Here is a 14,397-nt window from a genome sequence, read left to right as displayed (position 1 = left end):
TTTTTTGCCCGGTGGCTAGATCAGCAGTGCCTGGTCCACCTGTAGGCTGGATCTGGCTGGTGGTCCTGATCTAACACCCTAGGGTGGGTATGGTAGGGGCCCATCTGGTTACACAGAGTGGGGCAGGAGGTAGAAGGGGGGTATGGGGGAGGTTGACAAGGCCCCAGCCTAGCCCCGTGATAGCTTCTTCAAGCCTTCTTCCTCCACCTCTGAGGGGGAAGAACTTGATGTGGCACCAACTTGGCCCTGGGGGCAGTGGTGGGGGGCCTGGTCCAGTGTTGACCCACTGTGTGGGGCTTGGCATTTGAGAATTTGGCAGCAGGGGAGATGGACATATTAACTGCCATCATTCCCCCACTGCCAAATTTGCTAACCCATGGGAGGCCCCATAGGGCAGATACCATGGCTCCATGGGCCGCATTTGGCTTGTGTTGAGGCTGAGCACATCTGATCTAGCTCAACCCCCTACCCAAGGCAGGATCATCCCTATCCAAACCATCCCATATGAATCCATAATCTAAACTTAGTAAAACTACACAGTCAATCCTGACACAACATAAGACATAATGCCCTAACCTGCTACAACTAGGGGGATCACAGCAGCTAATGTCTTGCTTTTGTAAAAGGTTGTTAACATATGCCTCAGGAGATCCCAGGAGAAGGGCCACATCCTCCACTACAGAAACCCCCACCATCCATACCAATCTGATCAGGGAGTAAAATTCCTTCCTGACTGCATCTATCAAAGATTATGCTCTTTTGTTCTGGTAGGTCAAAATGTATCTATTTATGTGACCAATGCATCACTGTGGAGGCCTCACAACACACTTGTGTAATATCATTGTACCTTCTTTATAGGTGAACTGAGTTAGAGAGTAAGATTATCAGAGAGGTCAAATAAGGGACGTAGTCATGTAAGTCCAGAATTGTGATCCTGAGACGCTGTGCACAGCTCTTGCCTAACCTTGGGGGCAGCTACACCCCACAAGCATCTCACTTCCTAACTTTAAAATTCTTGAGATGCTTAGAGCTGTGCACTCATGCATTCCCAGGACAGCCCTGGACTGAACAGGGCTGAGTTTGGTACCCAGCTCCTCCTACTTATGCCTAAATGGGATCCTGAAAAAATGACTTTCTCTGCACAAATCCTCAGAGAGTTTTGGTTGGGTGCCTGCTCTCATAGTGTGCCTCCTGCACACAAACAAGACTAGGCTCTCTACACAGTACAGTAGTAGTTACCACTTTCCTTTAAAACATAGCCAGAAGAACAGCTGGCACCCCTCATGTATAACAGCCTAATGCTTAGGGGATAGAGCCCTTGTCTGAAAAAAGGGATACCTAGTTCTAGACACTTACCTTCAAAGGATCCGAGCCCACATCTCCCACAGAAGTCCCTGAACCACAGGGCTTTACCTCTCTTGATGAACCTTCCACTGGACTAAAAATAATTCAACACTTACTAGGTATGAGAGTGTAAGAGCATCTGCAAGGAGTGTGACTTTGTAGCCTCACATTTATGGCACATACTGAGAGGTGGGCTAGGAAGGAGGAAGAATCCTGTGCTCTGGTCCCTGCTTCCCAGATTAATGTCTGTATTTGAAATAAAGCAGACAAAAGACGGAAACAGGCCCTGGAGCAGGAACCAGAGCCCAGGATTATCTCCTACCAGCAAATGAGTGCCCTAAACTATGATCCTTCTCACTGGCCCTGTGTATGGTGAGTCTTTTGATGGCTGTCTGATCAGCATGCAAATTGTTCTGCATACCTCTTGTACCTAACTCCCCAGCACAGTAGAAGGAGCCTGGCGACCTAATACAAGATTCTAGATTTGACTGTGAGGACCAGGTGCCTTGAAGTTAGGCACTGTGTTGTCTAGCTTGGAGATGCTTAAGTGAATTGCTCGCAAACACACAGGAGGAACCGTCTTGAGGCCCAGCCCAATCCTTTATTCACAAGATCATCCATCCTTTCTCTTGTCTTATCACAATGCTTTTCCTCAATTGATGGACATAATTGTCCCCAGTTTGTAGATGGAGGGAAAACGTATGGGGACTTACCAAAAGCAAAATGGGAGATTAATGGCAGTAACAGGAAAAGAACCCAGGTGTCCTAACTCCCAGTTCAGTGCCTTATCTCGTCTAAACAACAGAGTGCTCAAGGCAGAACCTGGAGGTGGGTACAAAAATGACTTCGTGGTAGATTCACACTGGGCTCATGTAACAGCTCAGCCTTAGTCAGCTAAGCAACCTAGAGTAACCTCAGAATTGTTCTAAGTTACAGCAGATACAGTGGCCCTCAGGGACTGAAATGGTAGCTGGGGAAGGCTTAAGCATGGCAGCTTAAGGTACACCCAAGGTACTGACACCCACATCTTAGAAAGGTTGACTAAAGGCCAGTTAGAAATCTAATTCAAATATGGTTTTCTCATCAGTTTTCTAAGCATGTTACCAGGAATAAAGAAGGTCCTTTGTACTGCTCAGAGACTTCGACTGTCAAGATGGACCTCATTTAATTCTTCCATCTGAAGGCAGTATTATTCCCTGCAGTGTACTGCAGCATACTGTCAGCGCTTTGTCTTAGACTCTCTGTATGCTGAATGTATTTTCCTGTTTGAATAATTTTAAGTCAGTCATGTTTAAATTATGGCTGCTAAGTTTTGTTTAAATGAAGAAAAAATGTTTCTTGAATGTTCTCAATGATTTTATCACCTCGACGATTCAAATTTTAACTTCTCTGTTGTCATGTTCAAAGGGGAATCGTACATCTGTGGGCAGATCTTCTGCTAGAGGCAGTCTGGATCTCCCCACTGAATTTGCAGGGGTTATACTGACTAAGATCAAGTCATTCTTTAAAAAGGTGCCCACCCAAATTTCAATGACATATCTATAAGTTTAGAATCATAGAATCAGTGAGTCGGAAGGGACCTAGACAGATCATCTAGTCCGACTCCCTGCCATGGGCAGGAAGGAGCACTGGGGTGGGAGGGGTTTTTGACTGTTTATACATTTTTATGAGTGTATTTCCTGATGGGAATTTGAAATTCCTGAGTCTTTACCAGTGTGGGGGGCAGACCTTTTGGGCAGGCGTTAGCATGCTGGGTTTTTGGTTGTAGCTGTGTTGGTCTAAGAATGTAGGCAGGCAAGGTTCTTTGAGTAGATGTGATATCTCTTATTAGACCAACTGAGTAGTTGGGGAAGAAAGTTCTTACAAGCCTTCAGGAGCAGTCATCCTTCTTGAGGCATAGGGAGTCTCTGCTGGTCTGAGACTCCAAGGAGTGAGAGAAGCTAAAAGTGTGGTAGGAGGTCAATGAGAATGTAAATAGGCAGAAATTAGGAAGAGAAAAGGTAAATCAGGGAAGGGAGGGGCAAAGAAAACAGGGGAAAAACAAGGCCAAAGGGACACATTACAGTGATAGAATACAAGGTAGAAAAGAGGATGTCTGTGAAAAAGGAAATAGTTGGAGATCAGCAAACTTATTTTTTCACAGACAGCCTCTTTTCTGCCTTGTATTCTATCACTGTAATGTGTCCCTTTTGGCCTACCCGCTACCCCCCCACTTTCTTCCTCTCCCTTACTTGCTTTACCTTTTGTCTTTCTAATTTCTGGCTACAGTAAAATCTGTTATCCAGCATCCCTGGAGTAACGGGATTGCAGGTTACGTAAAAACTCTGGTTATCTGAAATAACCCGGCAGGGTTTGCCGATAACATGGAGCTGGTGGGGGGGAGGTGTGGCAGTGGCTGCATGCAAGCTTTCCCCCACTCCACCCCTGCGTCCAGCCGGTGGAAGGGGGTGGGGGTGGCAGCTGCATGCAGAGCAGCAGCAGCGCAGGGTGGTGGGTGGCAGTGAAAACTGCCATGTGCGAGCGTCCCACCCTTCACCCCCCATGGCCAGCCAGCTGACTGGCTGGAAACTCCAGTTAATGGAGTATTCTGGTTGGTTAAGTACTGGACAGTGAAAGATATTACTGTATTTACATTCTCACTGACATCCTGCCACACTTTTAGCTTCTCTCGTTCCTTGGAGTCTCAGACCAGCAGAGACTCCCTATGCCTCAAGAAGGGTGACTGTGCCTGAAAGCTTGCTAGGAACTTTTTTTCTAACTTCTTGGTTTAATAAAGATATTACATCTACTCAAAGAACCTTGCCTACAAATTAGCATTGCACTCTTCCTGAGGGCCACTCTGATCCCTTTCCCCAATCTGATCTGATGCCCTGCTTTCTGCTCCCTATCCTATCTGCTGCTGTTCTGCCTCCCTATCCCCTCCCTAATCTGCTGCATGCCACACATGGATCCTGCCCAGGCTGCTGTGGTGCTTTTACTGCAGGTTACCTACTAACAGTTGTTGGGGTTTTTTTTTTTTACATTGAATCAAGTTACACTTTTCTTCTCTCCTTTGGTTCATTTATATTGAAAACGTTTTGACTGTATGCTTATATTGTTCATCATATTACCTCTGTTTTCTCTCTTTGACTGACCACACCTCCCAAGAACTCTAAAAGATGAAAGTCTTACTTCCCCTCTATTAATTTTAGAGTCTGTTATATCTTTTGCTGTCTCTGAATTTCAGCTAGCATAGACATGTTTATCTTTTCCCATAGTATTCCCATATGGGAGCAGTGACAGCTGCCCTATCCCAATTTTATAAAATATCTAGAAGAAATTATATTATGTTATGTACATTTCAGTGACATTCTGGGCTATTTATTTTTTTAATGCTTCCTCTGTTGATACTTTTTGTTTTGATAATTGAGATTTTTAGACATGTAAATCATTTAAGTTTAGAATCAAAGGAAATATATTAACATATTTCCTTGTAACTGAAACAAGTCTGCTGAAAATACTCTGGATAATAATTTCTGTCCTTACCAAGGCTGTAATCCTTCCAGCATTCTGAAGTGTCATAACTTTACACATTACTAGCTCAAAAGAGTTCATGTACATTAAACATCTACATGAGACTTTTCAGGACTGGGATCTAAAATGTATCATTTTGTATAAACTGACCTGTAATACCTGATATTTTCTTCATATCTCATCTCATAACAGACTATATCCAAACATCACCTCTAAGCCAAAACTCTTCTCTCTCAAGTTACCTATTCCTCCAATTGCCAGCAATATTTTGGACTGTATTGTTACGGAAAGCTTATGACAACCTTTAATCTTCCTTCATTTGGGTCCCTCTCCCACTGCACTACATTTGCAGCTCCCAACTTGCATGTATTCTAGCTCACCACTGAAGCTTTCCATTCACGGCAGTGATGATTTTGCCAGGGCCTCAGCAGCAGTGAACTGAAGCTTAATTTAGCATGTGCCTTCATGCAGCTCAGTTCCTCCAGCTGATTTAAAGTCTAGAAAGATACTGAGTCAGATTTCTGGCCTCTGTGTAAGCTCACATAGTTTCATTGAGGTGAGTGGAGCTCTGCCAATTTAGAGCAGCTGAGGGCTTGATCTGTAGGATTTACCCTGATTATCTATTAAAAATGTAGAATGGTGAAGCAGAAGCTCCGATAACACATTCCTCGGGGAATCCTTGTTGGATACCTGAATGTACTTTCTAAATGTTGTGTAATTACTATACTTAGATCTTGTGTAGTCTGTCAAAAGCTATTGTGAAGGCATTTAAAATAAGACTGGATGAAGTTCACGGGAGAATACTGCATTGACAGCAGGTGACTAAAAAACATTATGCTTATCTCATCCTTGATTTCCTTGTCTGTAATCATTGCAAATACTCTGTCTTTTCCCTCAGAGAATCCTGGAAGTTGCAAGTCCATTAACTCATGTGTACATTTAAGACTATTTTTGTTAGTTTTTATTATGAGTCTGTTCCACGCAAGTTGCCATTTTTTGCCCCAAAGCCCAAAACTATCTGGTCTATCTGGAATTGATCACAATCTGCATTTCTTTTCCTGACCAAACTGACTCATGCTATTAAGTGACGTTAACAAATATTATCAACTTCCTCCTGTCTGTTCCAGTAATAGTCCTTCTCCTATTAGCCTTTCTGATAACCATCCATCTTTTCTGGTTCTTTTATCCTATATGTTAATCAAGTTTTGTACCTAGACACTGAAGAAACTCATTTTGTGATACTAGAAGCTAACACTAATGATTTTTTCCCCCCATTGTTTCTAGATAAAGGTCTTTCCCTGCTAGGCTATCATCTATGCAACTATAGTGTGACCAAAAATGTCTTTAAAATGGTTGCCTATCAAAAGTCATATGAGAAAAACACCTTATGTGGAGGATGGATTCCATGGACGGTTTGTCCCAAAACTTACCACAAAACTGAGTATCGTACTATTGAAGTCCCTGAGACTGTGAATCTTACAGATTGCTGTGAAGGTTACGAGCAAGTTGGACTCTACTGCACTTTATGTAAGTATTAGTCAGATCAACTGCTTAAATCAATGGTCCTTTTGATAGGTGATTCACTGTAGACGGTGACTCAAGAAGCTAAGTTTGTCTGTTGAAGGCAGTGAGTTTGCAAAAGTCAGTGGTACATCTAGCCCAAAATGTCTCTTGTGGATTGAAAAGGCAAGTTTTATAATGCATTCTTATACTTCAATTTATGTAACAGATTCAGTGGACAAGCAACATTCTAAATGAGTTTGGATAATGCATTACCTTGTCATTCTTACAGCTGATCTTTGCATGGCAGGATTAAGGCACATTTGGAAGATAGCATAGAGTCTACTGTATAGTCACTGTATGTAGTCTGGAGATGACTTCGTTTTACAAGCTTATTGTTAAGTGCTGCCAAGAATGCAACAGCTTCATTTAATAAGGTTTACTATTAACATAATCTTCAGTTTGGCACCATGCTAATGACAGCCAGCCACACAAATTTTACTTTGGACTTTTGTGATTTGAACATTACTTCTCAATTTTACATTGCAATTACATCTGCTCTAATTTTCTCATGACACTTTTTGCTTTGCATATTTACTCCATTACTCCCAGGTTTGCTTGAAAGGTTGGGAAATGTAGGTCTAACTTCTGAGTTTGTAGTAAAACTCCAAAATGGGAAAGACCTTGCTGCTGCTGCTGTTGTGGTAAACATTTTGTTTAGGGCTGCTTTTGGTACAAAAGGTGGGATGGACACTTAGGGTCAGATTCCATTCCACCTGGTAGGCACATAAGTGGATTGAGGTGCCTACATCTATTTCGCCCTACTTGAAAAACTGTGGGGGCATCTACACGAGATGCTTACTGTGGAGTTGCCTAATTAGCTCCATAGTAAAGTGTCTACACCTACACTTGTGGCACTATTAGGCAAGAGTAAACTAATTAACTCTGCCACAGATTAGCACTGCCTGATACTAGTAACTATAACAGAGGAGTTATTTAATCTGCTACAATGCATGTGTTGATGGTGACCAGGGCTGGATGGGGTATGAGTGCTAGCCCCACATTGGAGCATCCTTGTGCACCAGCCAGCCCCTCTGCAGCATGTTGAGCAAGGGTGGAACAGTTCTGGACTGGCAGGCTGACTCCCACATCCCCCTGCCAGCCGGGGAAGAGCAGCTGTGGTCCTGTGTACATGTGTAAACACTGTCTGGGAGCAATAAACTCCAGTGAAAACTGCACTGGATGTTATTGCATTGCATTAATATTCAAATGTAAATGTGCCCTGTTAGTACAAAAAATGGATGGGCTCCCTTCCTCCTCCTCCTTGCTGCTTTTCTGTGATTTAATTCTGAGGGTAAGATGACAATGTATATATGAAAGTAGGTGCATTAATGGATTTTCAGGGACTTGAACAGAGTGGAATAGAATCACACTTAGCCAACCCATGCCCACTTAGGTTCCCAGTAAGTGGAATACAATCTGGCCCTTACTCTGAGTATTTTGGTTAATCTTTAGTTAAGAATGGCCTTAACTACACTGAAATAAGCCACTTAGGTGTCCACCATGCTTAACATTTTCATAAAAGATGATTCAGGTTATTCTGGTGCAACTTTCTTTTGCAGATAAGCCCTTATACTCCAAAGGCACTTACACGCATTTAAAAATCCAAGCACTCTTTGTCATCTATTACTTATTAAATAACTCTTCAGAAATGGAAGATTTCCATTGGATTGACTGGAACATAAGAAGGGTCTCTATCTTTATCTTATGTCTTCCTTAAAACCATCTGCTAGGAAAAAACAAAACATAGTTAGAAATAATTCCTGCCCTGGTTTTATTGATCCATGCAACTCATGTTGGCTGACACACAGTGTAAATCAATGCAGAATTGGACCCACGTAAGCCAATATTTCCACAAAGTATCTTCAAGCTGTCAGAAAATTGCTATCAATTATACAACATTTCTGGGAGGAAGGTAGATGGAAAACTACTATGGATCAAATCCTTCTCAAGATTTGCTTCTAGGGAAATGCCTGTTCAAATAACTGGAGCTGGGGAGTGGGAAGGGAGTTGTTTATTTATCTTACACAAATTAAGAAAATTCATTATTTTTACAGAGTAACTAGTAATTTTTTTGGATACCTCAGTTTTGGTGTTCCTGACTTTAACCACTGTTATGATCGAAATTTTCAAAGCGTGGGTGCTCAGGCCTTAGTCTAGCATCGTCACACCACTAATATACTCACCTTTCTAGATGTGTTTGTCAATGGTATGTCATAATTATTTTAGATGATTTTCCTTTGAAGAAAATTGCCTTTCAGTCATAAATGGATTTGCATAGTTTGCAGGTGATTTCTGGTTTTGGATTATTCAGGCACTTTATTTTGCTTCTCAAAGTATTAGTCATAACTTCTATGAACAGTAATGCACTGTCTAGACACAATCTTAAATAAATGATGAAAGGAGGAAATTGGAACTATTGGAATTACTGCACTACATGCCATTAAAGTATTTGTGTTTTCTTTCTGGTGTTATCTATAGTGACCTTTTCTGTGTTGGAATAAGAGCAGAATGATCTGTATAGTCTTTGTGCACACCTTCCTGCTAATTTTTCCACCTTCCCTTTTCAGAAACAATAATTTACCTTTGCATCTGTGCTTTTTCTGTTTCTTTGTTTATCATTTGGGAAGCCAGCATAAGCATGTGACTGCTATAATTTCTACAGTAGCTCCTTCTAGTATTAATCCTAGTATTATGATAATAGCATGCCTAACCACCCACCCATACCTTAAAAGAACAATATTAATGTTGTAAAGTCAAGCATTTTAAAGTTAGGAAGGGCCAGAATTAAGGTATTGTGTACATATGAGTTTAGATGCAGTTTTTATTTACACAATCATGTACAATCTTTCCTAGTTCAGTGCACAGAATGGACAGTCCTAACATGAGTTAGGTATTCCATATTTTGTTCTACCCACGTTGTTCAGTGTGTGAGTCCATGTTTCTGCAGACGGTATGATTATTTCTCAATGAACTTTTCTATACTCCTGTCATTAGACTATATGGGAGTTTCATAAACATTAATTAATATCTTTACGAAAACTGTGTATGGCAAAAGGTGGTACTATCCCAATTTAACAGATGAGAAAACTGAAGTACAGAGAGATTACAGTCACAAGAATTCACAGATTGTAGGAGCTCAGTTTGAAACAGCTGAGACCTGGGGGTTTTTTCTGAGTAATTAATTTTTTTATGGCATTGTGTGTTTCAAAGCACAGCTTTCAATGGGTGCATGTAGACAAAACTGGGTTTACTTCACCCTAAATTGAAGTGGGTAGGTTTTTAAAAACACCACTTCAGTTTGGGGCAAAATAAACCCCTGTGCCATGTACACCTATGACTTACCTGCCTCTCTGGAGGTGGGAAGGGGAGGGTGAGCTGCTGGCGGGCGCAGCAGTCCCTGGGCTGCGGGGGTGGGGGCTGGTGCTTCACTCCGTGGCAGTGACCCCCACTGGCAGCTCCTGCCTGCAGGTACCTGGCTCAGTTTCACTTTAGTACTCAGTACTGTTGCAAGTCAGGCACCAAGAAACTGTGTGCGCAAATGGCATTTACCTTTGAAAAGTGTGGTTGAAGTCACTTTTCCAGCATTGTATAGCAAATCTTTCTAGCAGGAAAAGATGGGATCCAATTCTCTAGGGTGGTATTTAGCTGCTTTGACCATGAGACATCATGCTTTCTCTTCCTGCAGTTCCTTGCTTCATTTGTTACATACCTTCCAACTTCCTCAACAAAGCAAGCAGGAGACTTGCTGACAATAGTCTCCTTCACTAAATAACTATAGTTTATGCCCAGAATGGGGAAAAATATGTTCATATGTAATTAAAGTCTGCATCACAGCCCAGCCAGTCTGAATACACTAATCTGTTTTGTCTCTCTACCTCTTATCCACACAGTGGCCCCACAACCTGTGTCCCCTAACTCCCAATCACAGTTTTCCCCTCTTTCTACACTTCTGCCCCCCAGCAGTTTGTTACTGTCTTCTCCCTCTAGTCATACCAGTTTTGGGTCATGTTTTTTCTTCTGCATTGACTTTGAGCACCTTCTTTCTCTATGCTATCTGGGTGCTGGCAGGGAGGTCGCAAACAGCACAGCATTCAAGGCTCCCAGCTTCTAGTCCTAGTTCCTGGACTCGGCATAGCTCCGAACCAGGGGCAGATCCGGGGGGGGGCAGTGGTATGAATGTACCCCACTTTTAGTTGGCCATACTGCAGAAGCAGCAGCTGGGGACTTTTTTTTAAATTCCCAAAGCAAGTAAGAACCTCCTCTCCCTTCTCCATGATCAGTGGCACACCCCCTCCTCTTGCCTTCCTTCCCCTCCACTTCAGCCACAGTGTCAAGGAAGCAGGCGGGGGAAGTTCCAGATCTGCTCCTCCCCACTTCAGCCAGGCTCAGGCAGGGATAGCAGCAGCAGTAGGCAGGTTTCTTCTCTCTACCTGGTCCCCTCTAGTGTTCCCTGCCAGCTCAGGAGCAAGCCCATCAGTGTCTCTAGCCAAGCCTGGCTCCATATACAGTCCGTCTGGAGGGGGGCAGGAGCAGCTCTGGAGCCCACCCCCACCCCAGACCAACTAGGGACAAAGGCAGCAGCACTGGGAAGGGCAGGGGGGTGGGGGGTGGACAGTGGGAGAGGGGAAGGGAGGGGAGGGAATGTATAGGAGGAGGAAGAGGGAGAGAAGATTTTTTTTACCTGTTTGAGGGACTTAAAATCCTTTGCTACTGCTTCTATGGCACAGTTTGCCCACCCTGGTATGGGGAGTGGGGTGGGAGCAGGGGGTACATCCACCCCAGTAGCATAGGTCGCTGCTCCCATGCCCCCCTTTCTGAAATCCTGTATCTGCCCATGCCCGGAATAGACAGTTTCAGAGAAAGTCCTATACTGCAGCATGCTCTGTGAGGATGGACACTTCAGAGATTTTAGCTGCTAAAATCTATACAGTTTCTACTAAGCACATTTGAACAGAGATATTTTAAGGGCTTATAACTGGCTACATTCGGTAGATTTTTCAGAGGAATGACAAAAGGTACATACCTGGCATAAAGGCCATCCCGCTGCCACATTTCAGCTCCCTGTTTTGAAGCACAGGGGCACCAGAGCTTTACAAATAGAAGGTCCAGACTATTTGATCGTGAGCTGAAACATTGTAGCTGACACTTTCCTTCCAGGAAAATGTGGCCCAAGGCAAAGGCCTGGTATGGAAAATTTCAGTCCAAGCAAATTAGTTTTTGTAAAGTTATAAGCAACTGAAGACAGAGTTTTATACTGGGGAAATGTCAGATAATCTTGATAATAGCTAGTGCCCCCAGCCTCTCCTATATACCACTCTGTTAGTTCACTTGTCTATCCCTTTGGCAATTGCAGTACTTCGGTCCTTTGCCAGGCCATGCCCTCAAACAGTCTCAGGGAGGAGGTGCAAAGGGAAATCTTGGTGAAAGTTGGGCATTCTTGATCTAGCTACTAGAGGTTATTTTTGAGTTAATTGTGTCCCTTAGCATTTGCCTCCCTGAAGATTCTTCCTGAGCCTACTGCCTAACTGGAAATTGTGGCTGCCGTACCCAATAACCTCGTAGCTGAGTTCTTGGTTGCTAGGCAATGGATTCCTCATTTCTCCTTCTCTAACTTTATACACAGAATGAAGGAAAAAGGATTATGCTTTATTCTTCTGACAGAAGGTGTTCGTTGGTTTGCTTCTCAGTGCTATGGCTGCCTGGCAGATGGCTTAGTTCTGGGTGACTGTTCTCATGATAATTGAAGCAGAGGGAATAAATTGACTTTAGAAGTGCCTCTGATATGGTTAGATAGAAATGTGATGTGAATCTGTCTTTGTTGCTGTGCTGATGTAAACATGATGTTCTTTAGATTCTAGATTAATGGCTAGTATGGCTCTCAGCCAGGACTCAATTGAGTTCCCAGCGCGCCCGCTGTTTTCTGAGATTGCATGTGAGACATTAATTGTTTGTGCCACAGTTACACATGCTATAAAAAGAGCTGGGTAAAAAAGCTGTATTGAACATCAGACCCAGTTAAACAGAGTTTGGGATACAGGTTTTGATGCACTTATAAATCCAACTCTTGTTCACAGAAAGTTAGTTAGTGAAAGTAAATCTGAAGTTGTCTGTACAATTGGCAATGTTTGTATCACAGCAGCACATACAAGCCCCAGCTGATACCGGGGGGGGGCGCTATTGTGCTGGTCTGTGGTCAAGCACCTAGTGAGAGAGAGTCCCTACATCAAAGAACTTGCAATCCAGACAGATACAATTGGAAAAATTGAGAGAAAAGCCACGGTTTTACACAAGGGGGCTGAGAAGAGAGATTAAGTGACCTGCCCAAGGTCAGCCTGTGGCAGAGCTGGAAGCTGGAGTTGAGTCCCAGTACAGTGCCTTAAACATAATATCTGTCAGGGAGCAGGAAGCTGGGGTTCACCATTGAGATTCACCTTTGTTGAAGGTTAACTTCCAACTGAATTTTCAGGGTTTGTTTTCCTTCTGGCCTCAGTGGAACAAATTGCAGAAATGAAGCCCCCAAATCCTTTGCACAATAAACCTTGGAGGCTGCAAATAGCTGTGCTTGAACACACATTTTTATGCATACAAAGAGCAGAATAGAGTTAAGAAAAACTTTTCTGAAATATTTTGGACCACAAACTTCAGTTTGCATGCCCATTATTTAGACTGCAGGTGCAATAGCAGCAATTGAACATACAAATGTTTCTTTAGGAGTCTAAACAGATGATTTCTCTATGGAATTAGTATGACTGTTGTGTGTCCAGTTGCAGAAACTGTACTGCAAACTATGCATGTATAACTTTCTTGTGTGGTGGACACAGTGGGGATTGCACAGGCAGTTCCAGAGCTAAAAGCAAGATCTTGCTATAGCTTGAGGCAAAAAACCAAAGCTGTAATAGACTTGTGTCCTCCAGGGATTAGCATGTCTGTGTGCTAGGAATACACAGTTGCTAGCAGATTACATATGCTTACTTTAAATCTTGATGGATAAAGATCATTTGACTGTTTAAGGAGTATGTTTAGCTGGGGCACAAAGTCTCAACTTTAATATTGCCATCCACTTTGCAGAAACATCAGATTTACTTTTAATCAGCACTCTGGGAAATTGAAATTAGCAGTGCCTCTTGAATTCTGTGGAGACTGGGTTGTGATAAATGCATTTTTTCATACATTGAACATCTTTGGTTCCAGTCACAGGAATCGCTTTCATTTTCCTCCTTGCTGATGTTAATTGTGCAGTTAGTAGACTGGAACTTTGTGATATTAAAATATATTGGGGATAAAATTTATAGAAAAGCCAAGGGAGGTCTATCTAAACACACTATGTGAAAGGGTTATATTTGTGCTATATTTGATGGATATATTGAAGGAAAGTTCACAGGAACATGATCTGTATTGCACAATACACTTTCGGTCTTTCTCAGATTGAGAATAACTAGTGAGATGTCCAATAACAGAAAATCTCTTATTGGTATGCTTCCAGGAAAGTTGTTTAAATTTTATTTAGGAAGTGGTAATGCTTTTCCTTAGCTACTCTCTGTGTTGGGTAGTCTCTTCAGGATAACCTCACAGAACTCCTTGAAATCAAATGGAGGCTGTCAGATTAAAAATCATGAGTTTAAATCTGCTCTCCCTTTCTTCATCTGTGTAGAGTGAGTGTGACTGAAAGTGCTGTTTACCCTTTAAAAAAAACCAACACATTTATATCCTTGAGTAATATGATACTTTAAGATTTCTGAAAGTGCTATGGGGCAAACCTAAGCTTTTGGACAGACAGGACCCTGGCAACAAACAACTAGCAAAATCAAAACACTCACATTAAAAAAGTGATAGAGTTGATGTGCTTGTGTACGCAGGTGATATCTATTACTGGACCAGTGTGTGTGTGTGTTTGCGTGCATGCATGCATGCACACACCCAATCCAAATTTTCCATTTTTTTGATTTTTTTTTAGAGGTTCTTATGAATGTGCTAAAA

General features: G+C 42.5%; 1 protein-coding gene across 1 annotated transcript in view; it reads left to right on the top strand.

Annotated features, from left to right (window-relative positions):
• Positions 1–2,045: 2,045 nt before the first annotated feature.
• Positions 2,046–14,397, top strand: part of UMODL1 (uromodulin like 1) — a 93,576-nt gene continuing 81,224 nt past the window's right edge. The window contains exons 1-2 of the mRNA XM_019523879.1: positions 2,046–2,172; positions 6,142–6,384. Coding sequence (XP_019379424.1) covers positions 2,046–2,172; positions 6,142–6,384 — 370 coding nt within the window. The remainder of the gene's footprint in view (positions 2,173–6,141; positions 6,385–14,397) is intronic.

The sequence above is a fragment of the Gavialis gangeticus genome, unplaced genomic scaffold (genome assembly GCF_001723915.1).
Source record: "Gavialis gangeticus isolate Ggan-Ray unplaced genomic scaffold, GavGan_comp1, whole genome shotgun sequence".
NCBI classification, from domain to species: Eukaryota; Metazoa; Chordata; order Crocodylia; family Gavialidae; genus Gavialis; species Gavialis gangeticus.
The sequence above is the reverse complement of the archived record's forward strand: the minus strand, read 5'-3'. Positions and strand labels throughout refer to the sequence as shown.